Raw genomic sequence first — 23,190 nt, forward strand, 5'->3', positions numbered from 1 at the left:
GCTTGTGTAACTGAAGGCAAGAGGCCCCTGTTGGCACTGGTGGCTCCAAAAAGTGGCTTATTTGTGGTTGTGAAATCAGTGCTGTGGTTCCAGGAACACCACCATGAAGCTGCTTGTGCTGTGCGTGCCTCCTGTCCTCTCGACAAGAGCCAGAGCAAAGTGAAGGGCTGAAATCTGTTGTTGGAGTGCATCCCTGCCTTTGGAATGGAGATCATGGAATCACAGAATGGCCTAGGATGGAAGAGATCTTAGAGATCATCTAATCCAGGGACACCTCTCAACTAGCCCAGGCTACTCAAGGCCTCATCCAACCTGGCCTTGAACATCTCCAGGGAGGAGCCATCCGCAGACTCCCTGGACAATCCCTTCCGGAGTCTTGCCACCCTCATAGTAAAGGATTTCTTCCTAAGAACCAATCTAAACCTATTCTCCTTCAATTTAATTCCATTTCCCCTTGTACTGTCAGTGGACACTGTTGTAAAAAAATCCCTCTCCATCCTTCCTGTGGGTTCCCTTCAGGTATTGGAAAGCAGCTTTAACGTCCCCCCAGGGTCTTCTCCAGGCTGAGGCTGAACAATCCCAGTTCCCTTAGCCTATCCTCATAGCAGAGGTGTATCAGCCCCTGAATCATCTTTGTGGCCCTGAGATGAGTGACGTGGATCCATGGACTTGCAGCAGTTGGGAAGCTGTGGGAGATAGCATGTGCTGCTTTGGCAAGTGTTGGTGCTGCTTCATCTGATGCCATGCCCTGTGCTTGCTTTCATGTGAGGGTGCATCATGCAGGGTAGGTTGTGCTTCCAGATGGGACAAGGTGACAGGCTCTCTGTGGCACTCTGCTGGCTTCAGTAAGAAGGTAGCAGGCAGGAGGTAACACCTCCTGTGTGGAGGAAAAGACAGAGGTACAAACCTCCCTGTTTGTGGGGACAGCTATTAAGGTTGCATCTCAATGCAGCAGCCAGGCCTGAAGACTTGCTAAACACAGGGAGAAGCAGAGAAGAGTTTGTTTGGTAGTGGCTGTGCAGGGCTTTCTGATGAGTGCTTTCAGATGCCTCTCTACAGGCCTTCTCCACAAGAGCAACAGAGGGAAAAGTATCCAAAAACAGATCTGAGAGCTGGAGCTGGAATGGTGGGAAACAGGCTGATCTGAACCGCAATTTCTTCTTTTGGCTTGGCTGGTAGCTGCAGTCTGGGGGGAAAGGCACAGCACAGCTGAATAGACTGATGTGGTGGAAGTGTTTGGAGAATCACACAGAATGCCAGGTTGGAAGGGGCTCCAAGGATAATTTGATCCAACCTTTCTAGGTGGTAGTGGAGTTGAAATGAGCTGGCCCAGTACTGTATCAAGCTGAGTCTTAAAACTGTCCAGTGTAGGGGAATCCACTGCTTCCCTTGGGAGATGATTCCAATGTCTGACTGTTCTCAGGGAGAAACATTTTCCTCTGGAGTCCAGTGGGAATCTCCCCAGCAGTAACTTATCCCCATCACCCCTTGTCTTTTCCATGGGACTCTGTCAAATGAGAGTCTATCTTCTTGGTAGCCACCCTTCATGTACTGGTCTGTGGCAATAAGGTCTCCCCTAAGCCTTCACTCCTCAAGGCTGGACAAACCCAGCTCTCTGTCTTCCCTCACCTGGCAGGGCTTCCACACCTCTGAGCATTTTCATGGCCCTTCTCTGGACACTTTCCAGCCTGTCCACACCCTTTTTTCTTTTTTAAATTTTTTTTTTCTTTGGGTACAGTGGGCACCAAAACTGCAGGCAGTGCTCCAGGTGTGAAACAAGCACAGAATGCAATGCAATGCATTGTCTGAGTTTGTATTAATGCTTCAGGGTTTGAGTTCTAAGGGTTCTTAAGGAGGTGGTACCTTCATGGCATGTATGGTAGAGAAGATTTGATAGCTGAGCAGATGAAATTTAAGGTTGAGGGCTGTTAGAAGAGGGTAACTTTGTATTAAATAAACCCAGCTTAAATCAAACCTACTTCAATCCTCTTGAAAAGCATCACGTATCCCAAACATCCTTGGCTGCCCGAGAGGAGTGTGGCTTTGTTTGTGGAGTGGAGCAGATAAATTTGTTTGGAAACTGAAGGGAAAGAGGAAAGAATGAAACTTTTTCTGGGTACTCTTAGTTCTATGGAAAACAGTTCTGAACTCTGAGTCACGATGAAACGCCTGCACGTGAGCTGGGCTTGAGATGAAGTGGGTCTAAACCTCTTGGAAACCAGCACTGCTCAGAAGTTTAGTGTTAACAGTGTATGTTAAAGAGCTGTGAGAACAGGGTATCCATCTGTTGTCAGAGGTAAAGGATCCTGCCTGATTATCAGGTGGGTTAGGTGGTTTGGTAACAAACCAAGCAAACCCCAAAGGATTCCCTTGGGAGCTAGGAAGTTGGTTCATTTGCTGGCTGGAAGTTGAAGCTGAGTCTTTGTTGTGAACCCCACCATGTGCCATCCTCATGACTTGGGTGATGGAATAAGGTCTGTTCTGATTGCACAGAATACCCAAGGACCCAGTAAGAGTGGCAGAGGACAGGATTGTCATTCAAAATGCCTGTGACTACCTAAGGGGCTGGGAGAGAAAGGAACAAGCTGCAAAATAATGCAGTCACAGAATCACTGAAGTTGGAAAAAGACCTTTTAAAATCAAGTCCAACCATAATACAACTCCCATGACCACTAAGCTCTATCCTGATGCATTACATCTACATGCTTCTTGAGCACCTCTAGGGATGGTGACTCCACCACCTCCCTTGACAGCCTGTTCCAATGCCTGACCACCCTTGCAGGAAAGACATTTTTTCCTCATATCCAGCCTAAACTTCCCCTGGCACAACTTAAGCCCATTTCCTCTTGCCCTATGCCTGGGCACAATCAGCTGCACAAAAAGGGGGAACAACCTGGCAGGCAGCAGAAAGAATGTTCATGTGGAGAATATCCTCCTAGGTATAAAAATGTTCTGTACTATGCTCTTTTGTCAGTTTTTTGGACAGCATAATGCTCAAATCCAGCGTGTGGTCTGTGAGCCTGGCCCAGGTCAGCCCCACGCTGTGCTAGTGAGACCAGTTTGAATATCCTCTTCCCTGAGAGACCACAAGAGTACAGCAAGTATAACTGAAAGCTTGTGGAAAGCAGCCTGTCAGGACAGCTAGAAATTGAAGACTGATAGAAGATGGCATGAGAAAGACTCCTCAGGTAGCACAACGTGGTGGGGCTGAGGCTGCAGCAGCAGAAGTGGGCAGTTAGAACTTTCACTGTGCAACCAGAAGGGAGTTGCTGTGGTCCAGAGTTTGGGAGGTGCAGGAACTCCTGGTACAGAGCAGGTTGAGCAGTAGTGCCTGAGGGAGAACCAGCACTGTCTTTTGGGGGTGTGTGTGGGAGTGCATCCTGGAAAAACAGGACCATGAGCACTGGAGCTTTCCGTGATGCTGTTGGGGTGCAGAGCTTGCTGTTGAAATGATGCCCTTCATGGGCTTTTGGGAAATGCCTGTGGTGCCTTCAGGGCACTTCTGGGAAGAAGCTGCAGAGCTGCATTCCTATGCTTCTCGAAGCCTAGGAATGATTTGCATGCCAGTATTCTGGAAGTAGGCATCTGAAGATCTTCAAGATGTGAATTAGCAGGTTTTTTGGAAACACTATGATCTTTAGTTGTGTCTTTTGGAAGGAGCACTGAATTCATCACCCCCAGTGCATCCACACAGGCCAGTTTGTCCAGTGTGGTCTGTGACTGCAGCCCCAGCAGTGGGGGACTTCCTTCTGCTCAGCTCCATGCCTTGACCTCCCCTGAGCAGGGCGTGGGTTGAGGCAGAGCTCATAGCACTGCTGCTGCAGTCCCACCTTCTCCTTCAGGGCAATAACCTGGCAAGGGACTTTTGACAGCTCCTGGTTTACTCTGAGGCCCTTTTAGCTCTATGACATGGGTGGGTGCCTGTCCCAGCAGGTGTGTGGCAGAGAAAGGAGCAGTAGGACTGTGGCAGTGTTTGCTTAAAGTGTAGCAGAAACAACTTCTGAATTTAGCTGTGGCTGAGATGCTGATTCTTTGTATAAAGCAAGGGTCAGGTTGTGCTGGGCTGGCTCTGCTTGCAGAGCTGCTTGTTGGCTGGGAAGTGTGTGAAGGTTCTGGAGGCATCAGTGTGATCTGAAAGTGACTTCTTGAAACTCCTTTCCCTCATGTCCTTGCAAGCACCCTAAACCCCAGCAAGATACAGTTGTAGTAGTCGTGAACCATCTACAACAGAGGTGAGCACCACCAAAAGGTTTGCAGTCACCGTGCTGGGCTGTGAACATGGTTGGAGCTTCATGTGTCTGAGCATTAGATGCTCTGGGACACATCCTGCTCTCTGCAGCAGCTCTGCTTGATGCTCTGTTCTCAGTGGCACCAGATCCAATTCAGTGTGACTGTGATTTTGCTCCATGTTTGCATTTCAAGGGCTCTGCCAATGGTGCCAGCTGATGTAGCCATCTCCTCTTGCCACTGGCAGTTCTGCTCGCAGTGGTATCTGTGGTGGCACAGTGAACCAGATGGGCATCTCAGCCCACCCTGCAGAAATGGATTCCTCTCTTCCACTCAGATCAGCTCTTCCCCATCTGGTTAATCACTCAGCCATGGGGAAGGCTGTGCCAGTAGCGAGGGGGTGTGATGTGAAGACGAGAATGAGTTCCTAAAGGGGTGTGGGAGGATGAATGTTGGGTTTTAAGCAGCTTTTCTGCTGCTTATGAAACCACAGGCTGGGCAACCACAACTCCTCATGTGCTGGTGGCTTTCTATATATGCCAGCACTTCAGATTCAGCGTCGCTTGCTCCCTTCCACTGTGTGCTCTGTGCTGCCTGGGCCTTCAGATTCCTGCTTTGAGTCCCTGCCCAGTGCGTGGTAGCTCCGTGGTGTGGAGAACCTCTTTTGGTCACAACAACTCTTGTGAACACTCCAGGCTTGGGGAAGAGTGCCTGGAAAGTTGCCTGGAAGAGAAAGACCTGGGGGTGTTAATTGATAGCCAGCTGAAGGTGAGCCAGAGTGTGCCCAGGGCTCCAAGAAGGCCACCAGCATCCTGGCCTGGATCAACAATGGCATGGTCAGGACAACCAGGAAAATGATTGTCCCCTGTGCTGGGCACTGGTGAGGCCACACCTTGAGTACTGGGATCATTTTTGGGGCATTCACTTCAGAAGGACATTGGGGTGCTGGAGTGAGTCCAGAGAAGGGCAATGAAGCTGATGAAGGGGCTGGAGAACAGGGCTGGGGAGGAGCAGCTGAGGGAACTGGCAGTGTTCAGCCTGGGGAAAAGAGGAGACCTTCTGGCTCTCTACAACTCTGTGAAAGGAGGTTGGAGCCAAGCAGGGGTTGGTCTCTTCTACCAAGGAACAAGTGGTAAGATGAGAAGAAATGGCCTCAAGTTGCACCAGGGGAGATTTAGGTTTGATAGTAGAAGAAAATTCTTGACTGAAAGGGTTCTCAAACTCTGGCACAGGCTGCTTAGGGAGGTGGTTGAATTCCCATCCCTGGAGGTGTTTAAAAAGAGCAGATAAGTGGTGCTGAGGGATGTGGTTTAGCACCAGCCTTGGTAGAGTGAGTTATTGGTCAGACTCCATGATGTTAAAGGTCCTTTCCAACTGTAAGGATCCTATGATTCTACCAGCTTAGTCACCCCAGCTGAGACCAGTGCTACGCTGGCCTGCACTTGGGTCCAGCTTCCAGAAGATGCTCTGTTTCTTCTGACCTGCTGCAGTTATTGCAGGTGCCATGGAACTGTTGCATGCTCTCCAAGGGCTAATGATGAAGTGCTTTACTACAGCATCCTCTGGCTTGTTTACTGTCTGTTACCAGTGAGGTGAGAACTTGAGCAGTCATAGGGACAAAGCAGATTCCAGAGAACTGGAGTGTTCTTATGATGGGTGCTTCAAGGTAGCTCTCACAGTTAAGACTCTTGGAATGGTTTGGGTTGGAAGGGACCTCCAAAGGTCATCTAATCCAACCACCCTGCACTCAGCAGGGACATCCTCAGATCAGGTTGCTCAGAGCCTTGTCAAGCCTCACCTTGAATAGCTCCAGGGATGGGGCCTCAACTACCTCCCTGGACAATTTGTTCCAGTGTTCCACCACCCTCACAGTGCAGAACTTGTTCCTCATACCCAATCTAAATCTGCTCTGCTCTCATGTCAAACCATTGTCCCTCATCCTATCACATCAGGCCTTTGCAAACAGTTTCTCTGCAGCCTTCTTGTAGCCCTCTTTAGATGCTGCTGCTATTAGGTGACTCTAGAGCCTTCTGCAGGCTGAGAAATTTGTCCTTTTATCCCCTACACTCTCCCTACCATGCACACTTGCACGCTCTCACCTGCTCCTCTCTTCTTCCCAAGGAAGAATCACATCTTTGCTACAAGGTACAACTGCTACCCAAGTCATTGTTGCAGCCAGTGCAGTGGATATCGACCTCCTCTTTGTGGGTAAACTCAGCTGAAGTTCATGCTGAGTGGTTTTCTAGACCATTACTTTGGGCTGGGTGGTGAGCTAGCAGCCAAGGTGGCTGCAGATGAATTGCCCTCATTATCCTACGCATACAATTAGTGCATCTTCTCGCCCTGTGCCCTGGTGCTGCCAGAGGCAGAGCAGCAGTAAATAGCTGGCAACAGCTTTTACCTAGAAACCTAATGGGCTTTCCAGAGCCCTGGGTGTGTTTCTCAGAAACCATGAAGCCTTTCAGGGTATTTTTCTTGCCTGCTTACGTAGGAAGCATTCCCACTGAGCTAATCAGGAGGGAAGCAACCAGTGACATTCCTCACTGAGGATGTTACTGGGGGTTGAGGACTTTTCACAGCTTGCTAGAGTCTGGGCTTTGGTACAAGCCAGTGCAAAGCTGGAGCAGCATAAGAAAAAAGGAGTGATGAGGAGAGAAGGATGCTTAGTGAGGTCACAGGACTTAATGTGAGACATGTCATCAGAGGTAGGGTGAGGAGGAGGAGGTCCTTTTCCTTCCACCCTCCTGCAGCTAGTTCCCTGAAGGGTCTGGTGCTGCAGCCTGGCATGGAATTATATAATGGGACTTTAAAGATCACCCAGTTCCAACCCCCTTGCCACAGGCAGAGACATCTCCCACAAGTCCAGGTTGCTCAAGGCCTCATCCAGCCTGGCCTTGAACTCCCCCAGGGAGGGGGCATCCACAGCCTCCCTGGGCAACCTGTTTCAGTGTCTCACCGTCCTCACTGTCAAGAATTTCTTCCTAATTGTCAGTCTCAATTGCCCCTTGTCCTGTCACTACAAACCCTTGTAGAAAGGATCCTTGTAGGATCCTTCAGGACCTTCAAACTTTGATTTAAAACTGTCAGAAACGTTATAGGTCTGCTAGCATGGATCAATCTCAGCCAATAATTGTCTTGTGCATTAGGCTTTCAGCTTTCCAGTGTGGGCACTTGGAGCGTGGGTGTAAGTGGCAAACTGAGTACAGGGTAGGTGACTATTCCTGCTTTGCTCCTTGCAAAGTTGCTTCAGTATGTGACAGCCTGCAGGCTTTTCAGGGCGAAGATGTGGTGAGAGCTCGGTCCTTTGTACGGTGTCTGTGTCTCAGACAGCCTGTGTGATGGCTTGGGATCAGCCTGGCAGGAAGGTGCTGCAGGTGATGCCAAGCCCTGACTCCTTTCTGCCCCCCTCAGCGTGAGCTGCTCGAGTGCCAGAGAGATTTGATTCTGCAGTGGGGAGGAGGCTGCCCTGCCCAGGCTGTTTGTGCAGTGTCAGCACGAAGGGCTTGGTTGTTGGTATGTGTCAAAAACATCATTAGCCACCAAAATCAGTGCCTTGCCTCCTGCTTCTTCAAAACAATGGGAAGTCGTGCTGGCAGCTCGGGGACATCTGGTGCTGTCAGAGCAATCTGGCTGCTGAGACTCCATGCAGAGACAATGCCCTGTCCAGAGACATTAAAAATAGTGCCTAAGAAGCTTCTAAATCAACTTCAGCAGCAGGTGTTTGGGAAAAGGGGTAGAAGGACTTTGGAAATGTTTCTCCTCGTGACTTTTGAAAAGCTAAAAGTTATAAACGTGGCTTTAGACTCATATTGACTCTTTGAGGGCAACCTAGGGCAGGAGAGGAGCTGTAATCTGTTAAGCCTAAAGTGGTATGAACTGGTTTTATCATGGAATGGCTTAGGTTAGAAGGGACCTTGGAGATCATCTAGTTCCAGGCCCCCTGCCATGGGCAGGGATACCTCTCAACTAGTCTTGATTGCCCAAGGCCTCATCCAGCCTGGACCTGAACATCTCTCCACAGGTGTTCCAGAGTCTCACCACCCTTGTACTGAAGAATTTCTTCCTAAGATCCAGTGTAAACCTACTCTTCTTCTGCACAAAACCATTCCCCCTTGTCCTGTCTCTAGACACTGTTACAAAAAGTCCCTCTCCAGCCTTCCTGTAGGATCCCTTCAGGTACTGCAAGACAGCTATAAGGTCCCCTTGGAGTCTTTTTCTTCTCCAGTTCCCTCAGCCTGTCCTCATAGCAGAGCTGTTTTAGCCCTTGGATCATCTTTGTGGCTTCCTCTGGACTCACTCCAACAGCTCTGTGTCCTCCTTATGCTGAGGACACCAGAACTGGATGCAGTGTTCAAGGTGGGGTCTCACAAGAGCAAAGGGGAAGAATCCCCTCTCTTGACCTGCTGGCCACAAATGGTCCTATAAATAGAATCATAGAATCAGTCAGGGTTGGAAGGGACCATGAGGATCATCTAATACTTAAAATCAAATTTTTACTGACGTTATGGTTCTGGTTATTCCTTCGTTGTGCTGTACAGCATCACAGTGTTCATCTAGTGATCTGTTGTGGGTTTTTGTTTGGTTGGTTTTGGTTTAGGCTGCTGGTTTCAGAAGCAGAGCTGCTTTCAGTAGTTGGAGTAAACTTTTTCCATAGCCGTATTTGCTGTTCCATTGGGATGTTGATATCAAACTGTAACAGGAAGGAAAGTGACAGCTTTTAACAGATCTCTTCATGCAAATCTGCTTTTTCCTCCTATGTAAATGTCAAAGAGAAGTGTAGTAGATGTGGAAGCTGTTGAATATGAAGCAACTGGATCTTCTGGCTTTATAAGGCTTTGATTCACTACTTTACCTTTGTACTGCCAAGGGTGAATTGGGTGAAGGGGCAGGTTGAAGGAGTCGAGTTAGAACCTGGTGCTGTTGCAGGGGAGGTTGCCTGCTGCTCCCCTCAAAGCTGGTCTGGGAGCACAGGCTGGCCATTCCAGTACCTAAAGCAGGCCTACAAGGAAGCAGGGAAGGGACTTTTGGCAAAGGATTGTAGTGATAGGGCAAGAAGGAATGGATTGAAGCTTGACGAGAGCAGATTTAGACTGGAGGTTAGGAAGAAATTCTTTCCAGTGAGGGTGGGGAGACACTGGAAGAGGTTGTGGATGCTTCCTGCCTGGAGGTGTTCAAGGCCAGGTTGGATGAGACCTTGAGCCACCTGGGCTGGTGGGAGGTGTCCCTGTCCATAGCAGGGGGTTAGAACTAAGTGGTCTTTAAGGTTCCTGCCAACCCAAACAACTGATAAACAGACCAAGCACCACCTGCCATGTCATTGCTCTGACAAAATAGTGTGGCTTTTGGGCAGAAACGTGGCCAGCAGGTAGAGAGAGGTGGTTCTGCCACTTCACTCTGCTCTGGTAAGACCTCACCTGGAGTAGTGTGTTCAGCTCTGGAGCCCTCAACGCAGCAAGGTCATGGACCTTGTGGATTGGGCCCAGAGGATGGCTATGAACATGATCAGGGAGCTGGAGCACCTCTGACATAAGGACAGGCTGAGAGAGCTGGGGGTGTTCAGTCAGGAGAAGAGAAGGCTTCAGGGTGACCTAACAGCAGCCTTCCAATACCTGAAGGGGGCTACAAGAAGGCTGCAGAGAAACTGTTTGCAAAGGCCTGCAGGGGCAGGATGAGGGACAATGGCTTGATATGAGAAAAGAGCAGATTTAGATTGGATATGAGGAACAAGTTCTGTAGCATGAGGGTGGTGGAACACTGGAACAGGTTGCCAAGGGAGATAGTTAAGGCCCTATCCCTATTCAAGGTGAAGCTTGACAAGGCTCTGAGCAACCTTGATCTAATGGAGGATGTCTCTGCTGACTGCAGGGTGATTGGACTAGATGACCTTTGGAGGTCCCTTTCAACCCAAACCATTCTATGATCTTGGTGTGATTTTTTTTTTTTTTTAATTGGTTTTATTTTCTAGTGAGAATTTCTGTAGCAAGCAGCTTTTAAAGCTCTCTCCAGCTCAACCAAGCCTGGAGAGAGCATAACCTGAATTTACAGCAAATGAAATAAATACACATTGTGTATTTGATATCCCCTGGTTTATATTAAATAAATAAAGCAACATCTGTGTTCTTACAGTTCTTTTTTCTCCTTCTAGAAATGACTGCTGTTACTGCAGGCAACGTGAACTTCAAATGGGACCCCAAAAGCTTGGAGATAAGAACACTGGCAGTGGAACGACTACTGGAGCCTCTTGTTACACAGGTAGGAAGAAAGAAGAGGGACAAGTAAAACCTTCATAAAGATGATTGCCTTTGGTGGTGGATTAATTAATTAATGTCACTTTCAAAGCTTAAATTCCAGGAGTAAAAACACTACAGAACCGAAGGTGGAGAAACTGTGTCAATAATTCCCTCACTTTTATTATAACAGAGTTATTGCTTAGTGCTGACCCTTGAATGGTGGATCAGGTTGGGCTTGGATGATCTTGAAGGTCTCTTCCAACCAAATAGGTTCTGTGATTGGGCACAAGACTAAAAAGGTGCAGCTGATAAAGCACCAGGATTTCAGTTAGCACTGCAGGAGTGCACGCTGGTAACTCACCTCCCATGGCTGCTGGGCTGTTTCTCACCTCTGTTTTGGGTGCTATGCTGCTGATTTGTGGAGTCTTACAGAAGCTGTGCTGTATCATATAGAAACTGGTGTTTGGGGGGAATGAAAGTCCCTGGAATGAAGGCTTTAGTGCTTACCAGAAGGAGGGTCTCATGTGTGGTAGGGTGTGTTTGTGTGTTGGTTATTTTTGTTGTTGTTTGGGTTTGTTTTTTTTTTTTTGGTTTGGGTTTTTTGGAGGTGTCGTTCCTCCCCCCCTTTTTTTTTTTGTTGATGTGTGTGTTTTTTGTTATTTTGGGGGTGGTTTGGTTTTGTTGATGTTATTTTAGGGGGTTTTAGTTTTGTGGTTTTTTTTTCTTTGTTGTTGGCTGTTTCAGGTTTTCTTGGGGTTTTTTTGGATGGGGTGGTAGCTCTGGTGGGTTTTTGTTTGCTTGGTTTTGTTGTCTTTGTTCTGAAGTTTTGTTATGGTTTGTTGTTGGTTGTTCTGGGGTTTTGTTATCATTTGGTTTTTATTTTTTTGCTTCTTCTGAGGTGTTTTGTTTTTTCTTGGGTGGGGCTGTGGTGTTCTTGTGTGAATTTTTTTTTTTTGGTGGTTTGTGAGTGTTTTGTTGGTTTTTTTGTTTGGGTGTTTTGGGGTTGTTTTTATCTGTGTTTCGAGTTCCCTTTGGAAAGGAGGTTCAGGTAATCAGTGAAATGTGGTGTGGGGGATGTTTGCAACCTGTCTAGAACAGCCTCAACTAGGTCACTGACCCCTCTTCCACCCCAGGAGTATGCTTTGATGACATTTGGTACTGTTCAGTATATCTTTTACAAGATGCACATGCTTGCTTCTCGTTTCTGCTGATACATGTGACTAAAAGCCTGTTTCTTCTGCATGGTGTGCATTGCTCAGTGAAATGCACCAAAGAACACAGGAGAGCCTAGAGTGAGTCTTGTGAATGTAAGCTGTGTGCATTGAATGTTTTGAAGCTTCTTGGAAGAGGCTTTCTAGGAGGTTTGAAAGAGGAGGTGTGCTGGAGACAGGAAACTCTGTCTTCTTCAGCATCATTTCAGTGACAGTAGGAACTGGACACAATTGCCAAGCGCAGCCTGCAGCAATCGTGTTCTGTTTCCAGTATTAACATCCCTTTAATCACTAAGCTGCTGCTCCTAGCTGTCCAGATACTCAGATGGGCAGTTGGATCATCTTCTTTTTAGCTGGAGTTACTGAGGGAGTCTGTCTTTATGAGAAATTGCCCTAGTCTGGTAAATGTAACTGGGCAGACTTGTTTATGGGACCTTTCTGTCAGTGTCTGTAACCTCCTCCTCCAGTAGCTGTTCTGGCAATTCCAAATATTATGAATGATGTGGCTGCCAAAAAGAGAGGAAAGAAGAGTAAGTTGCTCTGTTGCAGCTTGTCTGTGGAGCACATGATGAACTGAAGCTACTCAGTACAAAAGCCTGCTGTTAACCACCGGGCATATTCCCAGCTGATGGCTTTCCCTCACTGAATCAACCTGCTGAGAAGATGGATTCAGCTCTGAGAACCTTTGTCAGTGGTCCTTGGGCTTTCCAGAGGAGAGTCATATTTTTAATGCTGTGATTTGATGTCCCTCTGAAGTAGCTTAAACTTAACAAAAGGAGAGGGGGTGAGAAAAAGGCAAATGGAAAAGTGTCTCTGTGGATTTTGTGGCATCTTTCTGATTGAAGGGAATGGATCCTGAGCTAATGGAGATGCTGGTGGTCATCTGGCTGCTGCTGACCAATTCCTGGCAGGGTTTTAGTCTAAAGCACAAAACTTGGAAGTATTTCTTTGTTGCAGGAGGACTGTCAGAGTTCACTTTGGGTTGTGTTAGGGAAATAATGAGCTGCAGGAAGCCCTTTTGCTCTGCATTCACTCCATTGGCTGTAGAACTGTTTTGGACTGAATAGATACCGTGTTGCTAGATTTCTGTAGATAATTCCTGCAGCCTTGTTTGGGATCCTTTATGCTTGCAGAACTATCCCAAACTAATTATCCCAACTTGGTTTCTTTTTATGTGGTGCCAAATAGCTCTGGCCTGTTCCTGAGACAGCAGTTTATGAAAACCACAAATAGATCTCGATTCTCAAAATCAGATTTTCAGGCCTGCCACTGATAAGCACTTTAGACAGATTTATAATGAGAAACACTTGTTTGAGTTTAACCTTTGGAGCTGGCAGTCGTGCAGGTATTGATACACTGTCTAGAAAATAATAGTTTGCCTTGCTGTCAAATTGATAAACTTCTCATTAGCCTCATGGGTTGTTTTTTGTTCTGTTTTTTTCCCCCCTCCTCCATCCCTGCCTTTAGGTAACAACGCTGGTGAACACTAGCAACAAGGGCCCCTCTAATAAAAAGCGAGGGCGTTCCAAGAAGGCCCACGTTTTGGCTGCTTCAGTTGAACAAGCAACAGAAAATTTCCTGGAGAAAGGAGACAAAATAGCAAAGGAGAGCCAGTTCCTGAAGGAGGAGCTGGTGGCAGCCGTGGAGGATGTCCGCAAGCAAGGTAAGAGCTGTGCCTGATGGATTGTATGAGGCTGGGTTCTCAGAGTAAGTAGAAGTGTTCCCATTTCCCTTTTGCTGGTATTCCTCATGACTTGGTGCTTCCCCACTTGTGTGGATTCTCACTTGACTTCCTGGCTTGCTTGAGGAATAAATAGGATGAGCTGGGCAGATCTGGAACTGGATGTCCCAAATAGAGACTGAGAAGAGACACAGAAGGGCTGATTCTTCAAAGAGCATTTAAAACTCAGTCTAGGCTAAAAAGTAAACTTCCCCCCTTGCCTATTAATGTTATGGAATCACATCTTAAATATGTCAATAACTTCAACATTTGAGTGCATACAAAGCAGCATTGTAGGAAGAAGAGCTGAATGTTGACTTGACAGAGCCTGGTGTCTTGAATATGCAAAATGTAAACAGCAACAAACAGAATGCAAGGACCTTGATTAAATATTCCAGGGTTCTTCCTCCACCACTGTTGGTTTTGATAATTTTCTCTTTTACTTTCTTGGAGATAGACCTGCAAGAAAAGCCCATGGAGCTGGCTTACCCTAAAGTAAATATTGCTGCTCATAAATCATTTATCATTCTTCCAGTCAGGAGCCTTTTCTATGCTTCAGTGAAACCCAGTCAACTGGTATTAATGGTGATGGCTGCTGCTGCTGCTGGAAAAAAAAAAAAAAGGAAAACTCATTAGCATTAATTACTTGTTTGTAGCTGAAGTTACCCAGTGATGAAATATTAGTTGAAAATGGGTCTTAAGTTCTGGATGAGCCTGGTTGACGGACCAGAGGAAGATCAACATAAAGAGGTGGCAATATGAAGAGCTAATTGAGTTGGCTTAATTTAACAACAGCAAAAGAGACCCCTTAGTCCTGAAGCCTTTAATTCTTGGTGCTTGCTTGATTGCTGCTCAAAGCTGAGAGTTGGAGCTCAGCTGTGAGTACATTCGAATGACTCATGGTGATGTTAGAGAGTAAGGGAGTTGCACTCAGTCCTCAGGACTGGGAAGTTCCATTAGCTGAATTTGTGTTAGCATATTGCAGTAAGAAGCTGCTAAGGAGGAGAAAAACAACCTTCAGGATGACCTTTCACTTGTTTCTCGGTCTCTGCTTGATTTTGAGCCTACACACAGACAATGCCAAGACCTCCTTGGCTCTCTTGATCTTTGAGAAGGGAGGTGGAGCTTGTAGCTGAGAGGTGCTGGAGTGAAATAACTTCCCATCTTAATGTTGCTTCACTTCTTCCTCCCTTTATAATCTTTGGGCATAGAGAAGAGAGCTGTGGCTGCTTCCTGAAGCTGGGTAGATGATGGTTAGATTAGAGTGATTTGACTGAACATGACACATGAGGGAGAACTTTGGTGTGAAGGTGCTGGAGGCCTGGAGCAGGCTGCCCAGAGGGGCTGTGGAGTCTCCTTCTCTGAAAAGATTCCAACCCCCTGGCCATTGTGCTCCTGGGCAAGCTGCTGTGGGTGCCCCTGCTTTAGCAGGGGGGTTGGACTGGCTGATCTCCAGAGGTCCCTTCCAACCCCCACCATGCTGGGGTTTTGTGACTAGTGCCCGCTGCTGATTTGGGGATGGCAGCTGCAGCAGGAATGGGCTGCTGGGGAGAAAAAACCTGTGCCCTGTCATGGTGCCAGTGTTCAGTCAGGTTTAGCAGAGCAGCTCTCCATAATGAAATGAAAAAGCCCAAACCTTTAGAGGAAATTAGAAGCAAATGGTGAAAAATGAGATTGAGCAGAGGGCAGGTTTATTGCTGCCAAAGCCACAGGGAGAGAGCAGCTCTCAGTGGTGCTGATAACAGCAGGGAAACAGGCTTGCAGTGTAGGTGTTTATAGAGGTGTGCTCCTGGGAAGAGCTGGGCTTGGTGACAGGATGAGAGGAAGCAGCCTCAAGTTGTGTCAGGGAAGGTTTAGGTTGGACACGGGGAACACTTTCTTCCCCAAAAGGGCTGTCAAGCCCTGGAAGAGACTGCTCAGGGCAGTGGTGGAGTCACCATCCCTGGAGGGATCGAAAGGCCATGGAGATGTGGTGCTGAGGACCATGGTTTAGCAGTGGACTTGGCAGTGCTGAGTTAACAGTTGGACTGGATGATCTTAAAGGTCTCATCCAGTTTAAACACTTCTGTGATTCTGTGTTCCACAGTCTATGGACTTGAGAAGTGCTTTCAGAAGTGTGGTTGGCCAGTTCAATTAACGGAGACCTGGGGGAAGTGCACCACAAAGCCTCTGCACATGGAGAGCAAAACTTCCAGGTGATGAGGCCCTTATCTGCCTCTTGCAGTGGGGGACAAAAGTGGAGAAGGAGAATCTGGGTGTCTTGGGGTGAGCATGACCTGGCAGCATCTGTGTGTCTGGTGGCAGCAGTGGGATGCTAGATGTAGAGCACAATTTCTCTTCAGCAGAAGACAGGAAAATAGGATTAATAATGCCTCTGTTTGGAGTAGGGAGCGCTTTAGTTACCATAATAAAAAAAGATGAATGAATGTAGACAGAGGTTATGAAGATGATTAGGACAATAGATAACTTGTCTCATCAGAGAAAATTAAAATTTTTTTTTTCAGCCTGGCAAGAAGAAGATGGAGAGGGTACATGATTGTAGTGAGCATGCTTGTTCATAAAATCTCATTTGCTGGGGGTAAAAACAAAGAAGGGAGAAGAGCTCTTTAGGATGAGTGATCGTACAGCTCCATCTTAAATCAATGGAAGTGGAGCTTCAAAGTCTTCCTCATTTTTTACAGTGGAATAATAAATTACAACTTGCTTTTAAATATTAAACAAGTTTGTGAAGTATCCTGAAGTATGATTCCTGGTGTGCCTTAAAGCTTTGCACTTTTGACTTCTCTTAGAGTAGTGAAACCTGAAGAGAGGGCAACGGAGGGTTATGAGGATGATTGGGGGTCTTAGACATCTGTGAGGAAGGACTGAGAGATGTGGGGCTGTTTAGCCTGGAAAAGGGAAGGCTGAGAGGGGATCTTATTCATGTCTGTAAGTATCTCAGGGGTGGGTGTCAAGATGAAGGGGCCAGGCTCTTTTTGGTGGTGCCCACTGATAGGACAATGAACAACAGAAGTTCCACCTCAACACGAGAAGAAACTTCCTTGCTGTGAGGGTGCTGGAGCCCTGGAGCAGGCTGCCCAGAGAGGCTGTGGAGTCTCCTTCCCTGGAGACTTTCAAAACCCACCTGGATGTGTTCCTGTGTGACCTGCCCTAGGTGACCCTGCTTTGGCAGGAGGATTGGACTTGATGATCTCTATAGGCCTGTTCCAACCCCTGCTGTTCTGTGGTTCATCAGGTAAATTTTGAACAGAGTAGTGGAGACAAAGAACCAAACTGTTTTTAGAACAGATCCTGCTGTGGTTACAGAAGTGACTTAGGGCTGGGAAAGTGTCTGGTGTGAACATCTCAGATTTCATCCTCCCCATAACCTGTTACATTGATTTCTGCTGCTGGAATTTTGCTGGATAATAGAAGAGGCAGTACTGACCTTGCTCAGTTATAGTCCCTGTACACTAAGCTCTTTGTAGGGTTTTATCTTCATAGGAAGCCCTGAAGATCAATTGTGCAATGACATGATCAGCTCTTCTGGAGCTGCTGGGAGGTGTTTTGGAGCTGAACCACTTTCTTAACAGGTGTTTGACACTGGGAGGGGTTACAGACCTTCAGGGTCAAGAGGGAATTCCTAACCCACCTGGGCATTGATCCTGGGCAATCTGCTGTTGGGTGTGGATTAAAAAGTTGTGTAGGTGTGGTGCTGAGGGACGTGGTGTAGTGGTGACCTGGCAGTGCTGGGTTAACAGTTGGGCTTGATGATCTTAGAAATCTCTCTTCCCTTGTGTTAGCCTGGCCAGGCTGTTCCTGATCTCCTGGAGTACTGATGCCCATGTTTCACTGCTTCTGTAGACCTGTGCTGGTGTGAGGGTCCCAGGTATTAGCTGTGCTCGTACTGTTGTGCTGCTTCCTATGATAATTTTACAGGAAAGACCAGAAATGAAAACTTAAAAAGCTGCAGTCTGTGCATAGGGTTTGAGGTAAGAGAATGGATGAATGGTCTCAGCAATGCTGTGGACTCTGATCATGTTGCATGGCTGCAAATGCAGGGCTGTGAACCTCCGAATGCAGCCTGGTGTCTGCTGTCCTGTGTTGGAGTGAAGCTTTCTCAAAAGTGAAGAGTGAAGCAAGTTATGAAAGGGCAAAAACATTTCTTCGGCTGCACTTGACAGGAGCTGTGTGGCTTCAGGATTTCCCAGGAACAGAAGGAGGCCAGCTGCAGAATAACTTGAAGTTAAGCACGGATTTCTTCTTGGAAAAGCAACTTTAGAAGTCTGTTGTGACCTGCGAGCTTAATTTCTTGGAAGGAGGCAAAGAGTTCTCAGCTGTTTTCCTGCAAGAAAAATGTTGAGAAGCGTGCCACTTGTATTAGAAGTGATCCTGCAGCCAAGGACTTGAGTGCTTTGACAAGCCATAACCTCAGGGAGCTCTGAGACAGCTCTTGGCAAACTGTAGGAAGAGTGGTGTAGGCAGGATATGGATTTAATTGAAGATGAAGGAATTAACAGAAGGTTTTGATGCCATAAGTATCAGCTCCCCTGTTGGTATAGCATTACTGAGGGCTACAAAAATGATCTGAGGGCTGGAAGCCCTCTGCTGTGAGGCCAGGCTGAGAGACTTGGGCTTGTTCACCCTGGAGAAGAGAAGGCTCCACAGAGACCTTCTGGTGTCCTTTCGGTGCTTAAAGGGGCTGAGCAGAAAGCTGCCAACAGGCTTTTGAGCAGGGGACAGGACAAGGGGTGATGGTTTGAAGGTAGAAGAAGGAGATTTAAACTCGATAGATGGAAGAAATGTTTTACAATGATAGTCATGAAATACTGGGCTGGGTTGCCCAGAGAGGTGGGAGATGCCCCATCCCTAGAACCATTCCAGGCCAGGTTGTTTGGGGCTCTGAGCAACCTGCTCGAGTTGCAGATGTCCCTGCTGACTGCAGGGGGCTTGGACTAGGTGACCTTTAAAGGTCCCTTCCCACCCAAACCAGTCTGGGATTCTATGACTAGGAGATCCAGGGCCTTATCATTCACAGTAGAAAGCAAAGGCAGCCTGTTGTGACACTCGTGGTGAACAATGAAGGTGGCATTAGTGGCAAGATAGGACTCCAGTATCCAGACCAGTAGGGTCTTGAAACTGATTCTGTGGGGAAGAGGCAGGCTGCAGGGAGCAGTGCTGTGAGCAGGCAGAAGGATGCCCTAATGGCACTGCGCTCCAGTGCTGCCAGCAGAGCAGCCTGGGGGACTGGCTGTGAACTGGGAGGTGCTGACTGGCACAGGGTGATGTGTGGGCACGTTCCTAGCCTGGGGACAAAAGCATCAGTGTCCCTCTGTGCCCCTGGGCCAGCCTGCCTTGCCTTGCCTGTCCCCTCTGCTGCTGTCCTATTCAGTCAGGGCTGGAGCAAGCCCTGTCTGCTGTGGCCATCCTGCACTGTGCTGCTGGGGAGGATTAATGGTGCTGTCTGAAAGTGCCATCAGAGCCTGTGGGCATGGAGTGAATGAGGCTGGAAAATGGTAATTTTCTTCTGATGGACTAAAAATCTTACTGTTTCAGAAATGGGCTTTGTTCCATTAGATTTAATTGAATTCTTAGTACTTTATTGACAAGATCAGAGCATGGCTACCGTGGCCTCCTCTTTTCTCAACCATGTTTTATTAGCTTTCCCTTGTAATATCTGGTGAAAATCTAAGGTTATATTGGAAAAACAGATTACTCCTACAAGAGTCTGTCCTAGCTCTATAATCTGAGCCTCACAGTCTGACACATCTGCAGTGTTTCTTTTAACTCTTGAAATCCTACTTTCAAACTTGCTGAGTTACCTCTGGTTCAGATATGAAAATGGGAAGATGGTGCTGGATCCAGTCTGAACTGAAGTCCTTGCATGTGATGCACTAACTGCATGCTTAGGGTGGAGTTCAGTCCAGGGGTAGGGCTGTACTGGCCACCAGGTGAGTGCCAGAGGCTCTCTGTGAACTCCTCTGCCTTCCCAAAGGGAAAACAGGAGAGAGACTGATGGGCTGGGGGAAGGAACCAAACCAGCTGGGATGGAAATGAAAACAATCTGATGAAATAGAAAGAGACGCAAACCGATATGGAACCCAACCCCTGAGGGCAGTGCTGGCACCATTGGCACCACTGATGCTGGGGGCAGGCACTGGGCAAGTCCCAGACTGTACTCAGTGGTAAGCAGGAACTGGATTCAGGTACACATGGATCAGGAGCAAAGGCCGAACAGACGAGTCCTCCTGGGATACCAGCCAGGGAAGAAGAGACTTAACCCTGGGATCCCTCAGCTTGGCCCTCAAGATGCTGTCCATGTGATACAATCCCTTGCTGGGCAGTTGAGGGTCACCTCTCCTGTCTGTTCCTTCCTGCAGGTGCCACCTCTGACTTCCTGCACCCCAAGGTGTGGCACAAGCTGTGGCAGTGCCCTTGGTCTGCAGAGGAGCAAGTCTCAGGCGGAGCCTTTCTGCAGCCAAGTCCTTAGCAGGGACTCTCCTCATCAGCTTCTCCCTGCTGGAAGCAGCCCCTCGCTGTGCCAACCTGCCCTGAGCTGCAGAAAGTGCCTCAGTGAACAGAGCCTGAGCTGGGAAGTGACAGCACTGAGCAGAATCAGTTCTGGTCTAGCTCTAATCAGGCCAAGTTCCCTCTTAGTCTTTGGATCCAGCTAAAATCTACCCCATGTTGCTTTTTCAGTGTAAAGGCAATCTGAAAGGCAGCTGTCTTTAATTTACAGGGGAAAAAATAGATATGCAACAACTTTAAATATAAATTTTACTTTAATTCTGGGAAGCTGGTTATCTTTTTACACCCTGACAAGTTGTTTGAAACTCTGAATCTTTTGAAGCCTCTGTTTAAAAATGGATCATGTTTTATTTCAGGACTGGCTTGCAAGGTTGCAATTGAAGGGATGGGTGGAGGATAATTTTGGGTTTTAACTTTGCTACCACTTTCAGAGATTCTCCTGAAGTGAGTGGCTACCTCAAAGTTGCTTCAAGTGGGACATAAGTGAAAACAACTTCCATTTCTTTTGGGAGTCAGAGAAGTGGGAATTTTACCTAGAAGCAAATAAGGGAAGAAACAAGGGGCAGTGGATATAAACTACAGCACAGGAGGTTCCACCTCATTATGAGGAGGAAATTCTTTACTGTGGGGGTCCCAGAGCACTGGAACAGGCTGCCCAGAGAGGTTGTGGAGTCTCCTTCTCTGGAGCCTTTCAAGCCCTGTCTGGATGTGTTCCTGTGTGACCTGTGCTGGATTCTGTGGCCCTGCTCTGACAAGGGGTTTGGACTCAATCTCCAGAGGTCCCTTCCAACCCCTAATATCCTGTGAATTTTGTTTCTGACATCTCTCCTTAAATCCTGAGCTTGTTAATCAATGTCATACCTGTGGTGCTGGTGTGAATGTCACTGCTGTTAGCCAGTTCTGGAAGGAATACAGGAAGGGGGATGCCAGCTCTGTCAGGGTTTTATAATCTCAGGGTTGGTTGCAGTTTTTCAGCACTGAAGATGTATCATCTTCCACCCATCTGGAAATCTGGGGCTCTTAACACTTGATAAAATCAAGAGTTGTGTTTCTCCAAAGACTGGGCCAGGGATAGCTTTGGGTTGGTATTTATAGCTGGTCTGTACTTGGACAGAAGCCTTTTCCATACCTCACAGCACTGAAGTAGCATATTTTTTTATCTTCAAATGTTGCGTGCCACTCTTGGTTGTATTATTTAAGATGATGGAAGGGTGTTGCATGGGCGGGAGCAGTGGAACAAAACTGAGTTCTTGCTGTAGCTGCTTGGACAGGCTGGCAGCTGTGTTTGGGCTGTATTTAGCTGTGAAGGTGGAGAGTGCTCAGGGGCTAGAAACTCTCCCAGGGCCAGATATTAATTGCTTAATGGTAAGGATGTGTATGAGTAACCCCAGGCTCTCCAGTTGTAGGTAATCTTGAGTAGTTAAGTCATTACAATGCAAGTGAAGCCCTTCCCATCCTGAGGATATGCTGTGCTGATTGCCTGGCTGTGGGAGCAGGAAGCCCTTGGCAGGATGAGATTCCGGTGTGGATCTCGCCCAGCCCCATTCGGTAGCAGGCTGCATGGTGTCTCTGTCAGCTTCCACTAATGAAGCACTGTCAGAGGTTCTTGTCTCATCTGAGACATGCCTTTTTTGGTCTGGTGTTTGGCCATGTGGCCACTTGTCCCTGCAGGTTTGGGAAGCCCCTGACGCAGCAGTTAGCTGTGACACAGCTCGCCTACGCTCTGGTCGTCTCCAGCTGCCCACAAGTCTTTGGCCTTGAGTACCTAGGGTTTTCTAAACTAAATCCTAGCTGATCTCCAGATGTTTCTGAACTGCAAAGAGATCCAAGAATAATAATGTGGATTCCAAAACTTCCTGCTGTGTAGGAGCTGTGGTACAGGAAGCAAAACACTGCTCCAGAAAGTGGGAGAGCAATCCAAAATTTCTTCCTCTGCCTGTACGCAGACGTTCTTTTTATGCTTTCCAAATGCCTCCTGGAGGAATTTCTCTAGCTCTGTAAAGTGGCCTTTGCTTTTTCAGAGTTAACCAATTGCATTGTTACCATCTGAAACCCAAGTTCTTTCCTCCTGCACCAGATGCAGGCCCAGGGGCTATGAAACGCTGGAGCATTTTAACGAAGTGCTGCCTTGCTCTGAATGCAAACCAGGGCACATCCAGCCAGGCCAGTGCCCTGAGGTAGTTACAGTCCCAGGAGCTGAGGCCTTTGCTTGTGTGCTTGCAGGACTTGCTGCTGCTTTCTGCTTAACTCCTGCATGTACACAAATCAAAGCTTTTGCTTGAGCCTCAGATGCGCTCTAGCTTGTAAAATGCCTGCAGTTCTGCAGGCTGTGTTTGGCTCTCTGGAGGATTCTAGAGTGTTAAAACACCTGTGCAGTTGGAAATAGAATCAGGGAGCGGTTGGTTTGGCTTAGAAAGGACCTTAAAGATCATCTAGTTCCATCTCCCCTGCCACAGGCAGGGGCACCTCCGGCTGTACCAGTTTGCTCATCCAGCCTGCCCTATAAAGAGAGACTGAGAGCTCTGAGGCTGTTTAGTCTGGAGAAGAGAAGGCTGAGAGGGATCTGATCAATGTCTATCAATATCTGAGGTGTGGGGGGCAAGGGGAGGGGGCCAAGCTCTTTTGAGTGATGTGCAGTGGTAAGCCAAGGAACAATGGATACAAACTTGAACATAGAAGGCTTCACCTTAACATGAGGAGAAACTTCTTTACAGTGAGGGTGACAGAGCCCTGGAACAGGCTGCCCAGAGAGGTTGTGGAGTCTCCTCTGGAGAGCTTCCAACCCCACCTGGATGCATTCCTGTGCAGCCTACCCTGGGTGCTCCTGCTCTGGCAGGGGGGGTTGGACCTGATGATCTCTGGAGGTCCCTTGCAAGCTCTAACATTGTGTGATTCTGTCCTGTCCTGTCCAGGTGAGCTGATGAAGAGTGCTTCGGGGGAGTTTGCTGACGACCCCTGCTCCTCGGTGAAGCGCGGGAACATGGTGCGGGCGGCGCGCGCCCTGCTCTCCGCCGTCACGCGCCTGCTGATTCTGGCCGACATGGCAGACGTCTACAAGCTGCTTGTCCAACTCAAAGTAGTAAGTGAGGTCCTCTGCTGGGGTTCTTGCTGCGCCAGTGTGGGGGGTGGAAATTTCCCTCCCACATTAACCACACCAGACTAGCGCAGTTTGGAAGCAGGTGAATATATACAAAATACGCAGTGGTTACAATATTTACAGGTAGGTGTGATGAGCAAAAACAGCACAAAGCCCTCCTGGCCAAAGCCAGGAAAGCTATCTCTCCACCTCCCCCTT

The 23,190-nt window shown here is 47.8% G+C and overlaps 1 protein-coding gene across 6 annotated transcripts in view; it reads left to right on the forward strand.

Annotated features, from left to right (window-relative positions):
• The first annotated feature begins 10,374 nt into the window (after positions 1-10,374).
• Positions 10,375-23,190, forward strand: part of CTNNA1 (catenin alpha 1) — a 142,526-nt gene continuing 129,710 nt past the window's right edge. For all 6 annotated transcript variants that reach the window (XM_054389181.1, XM_054389183.1, XM_054389180.1 and 3 more), the window contains exons 1-3: positions 10,375-10,479; positions 13,136-13,331; positions 22,808-22,974. In XM_054389181.1, coding sequence (XP_054245156.1) covers positions 10,375-10,479; positions 13,136-13,331; positions 22,808-22,974 — 468 coding nt within the window. The remainder of the gene's footprint in view (positions 10,480-13,135; positions 13,332-22,807; positions 22,975-23,190) is intronic.

Source organism: Indicator indicator, chromosome 18 (assembly GCF_027791375.1).
Source record: "Indicator indicator isolate 239-I01 chromosome 18, UM_Iind_1.1, whole genome shotgun sequence".
NCBI lineage: Eukaryota > Metazoa > Chordata > Aves > Piciformes > Indicatoridae > Indicator > Indicator indicator.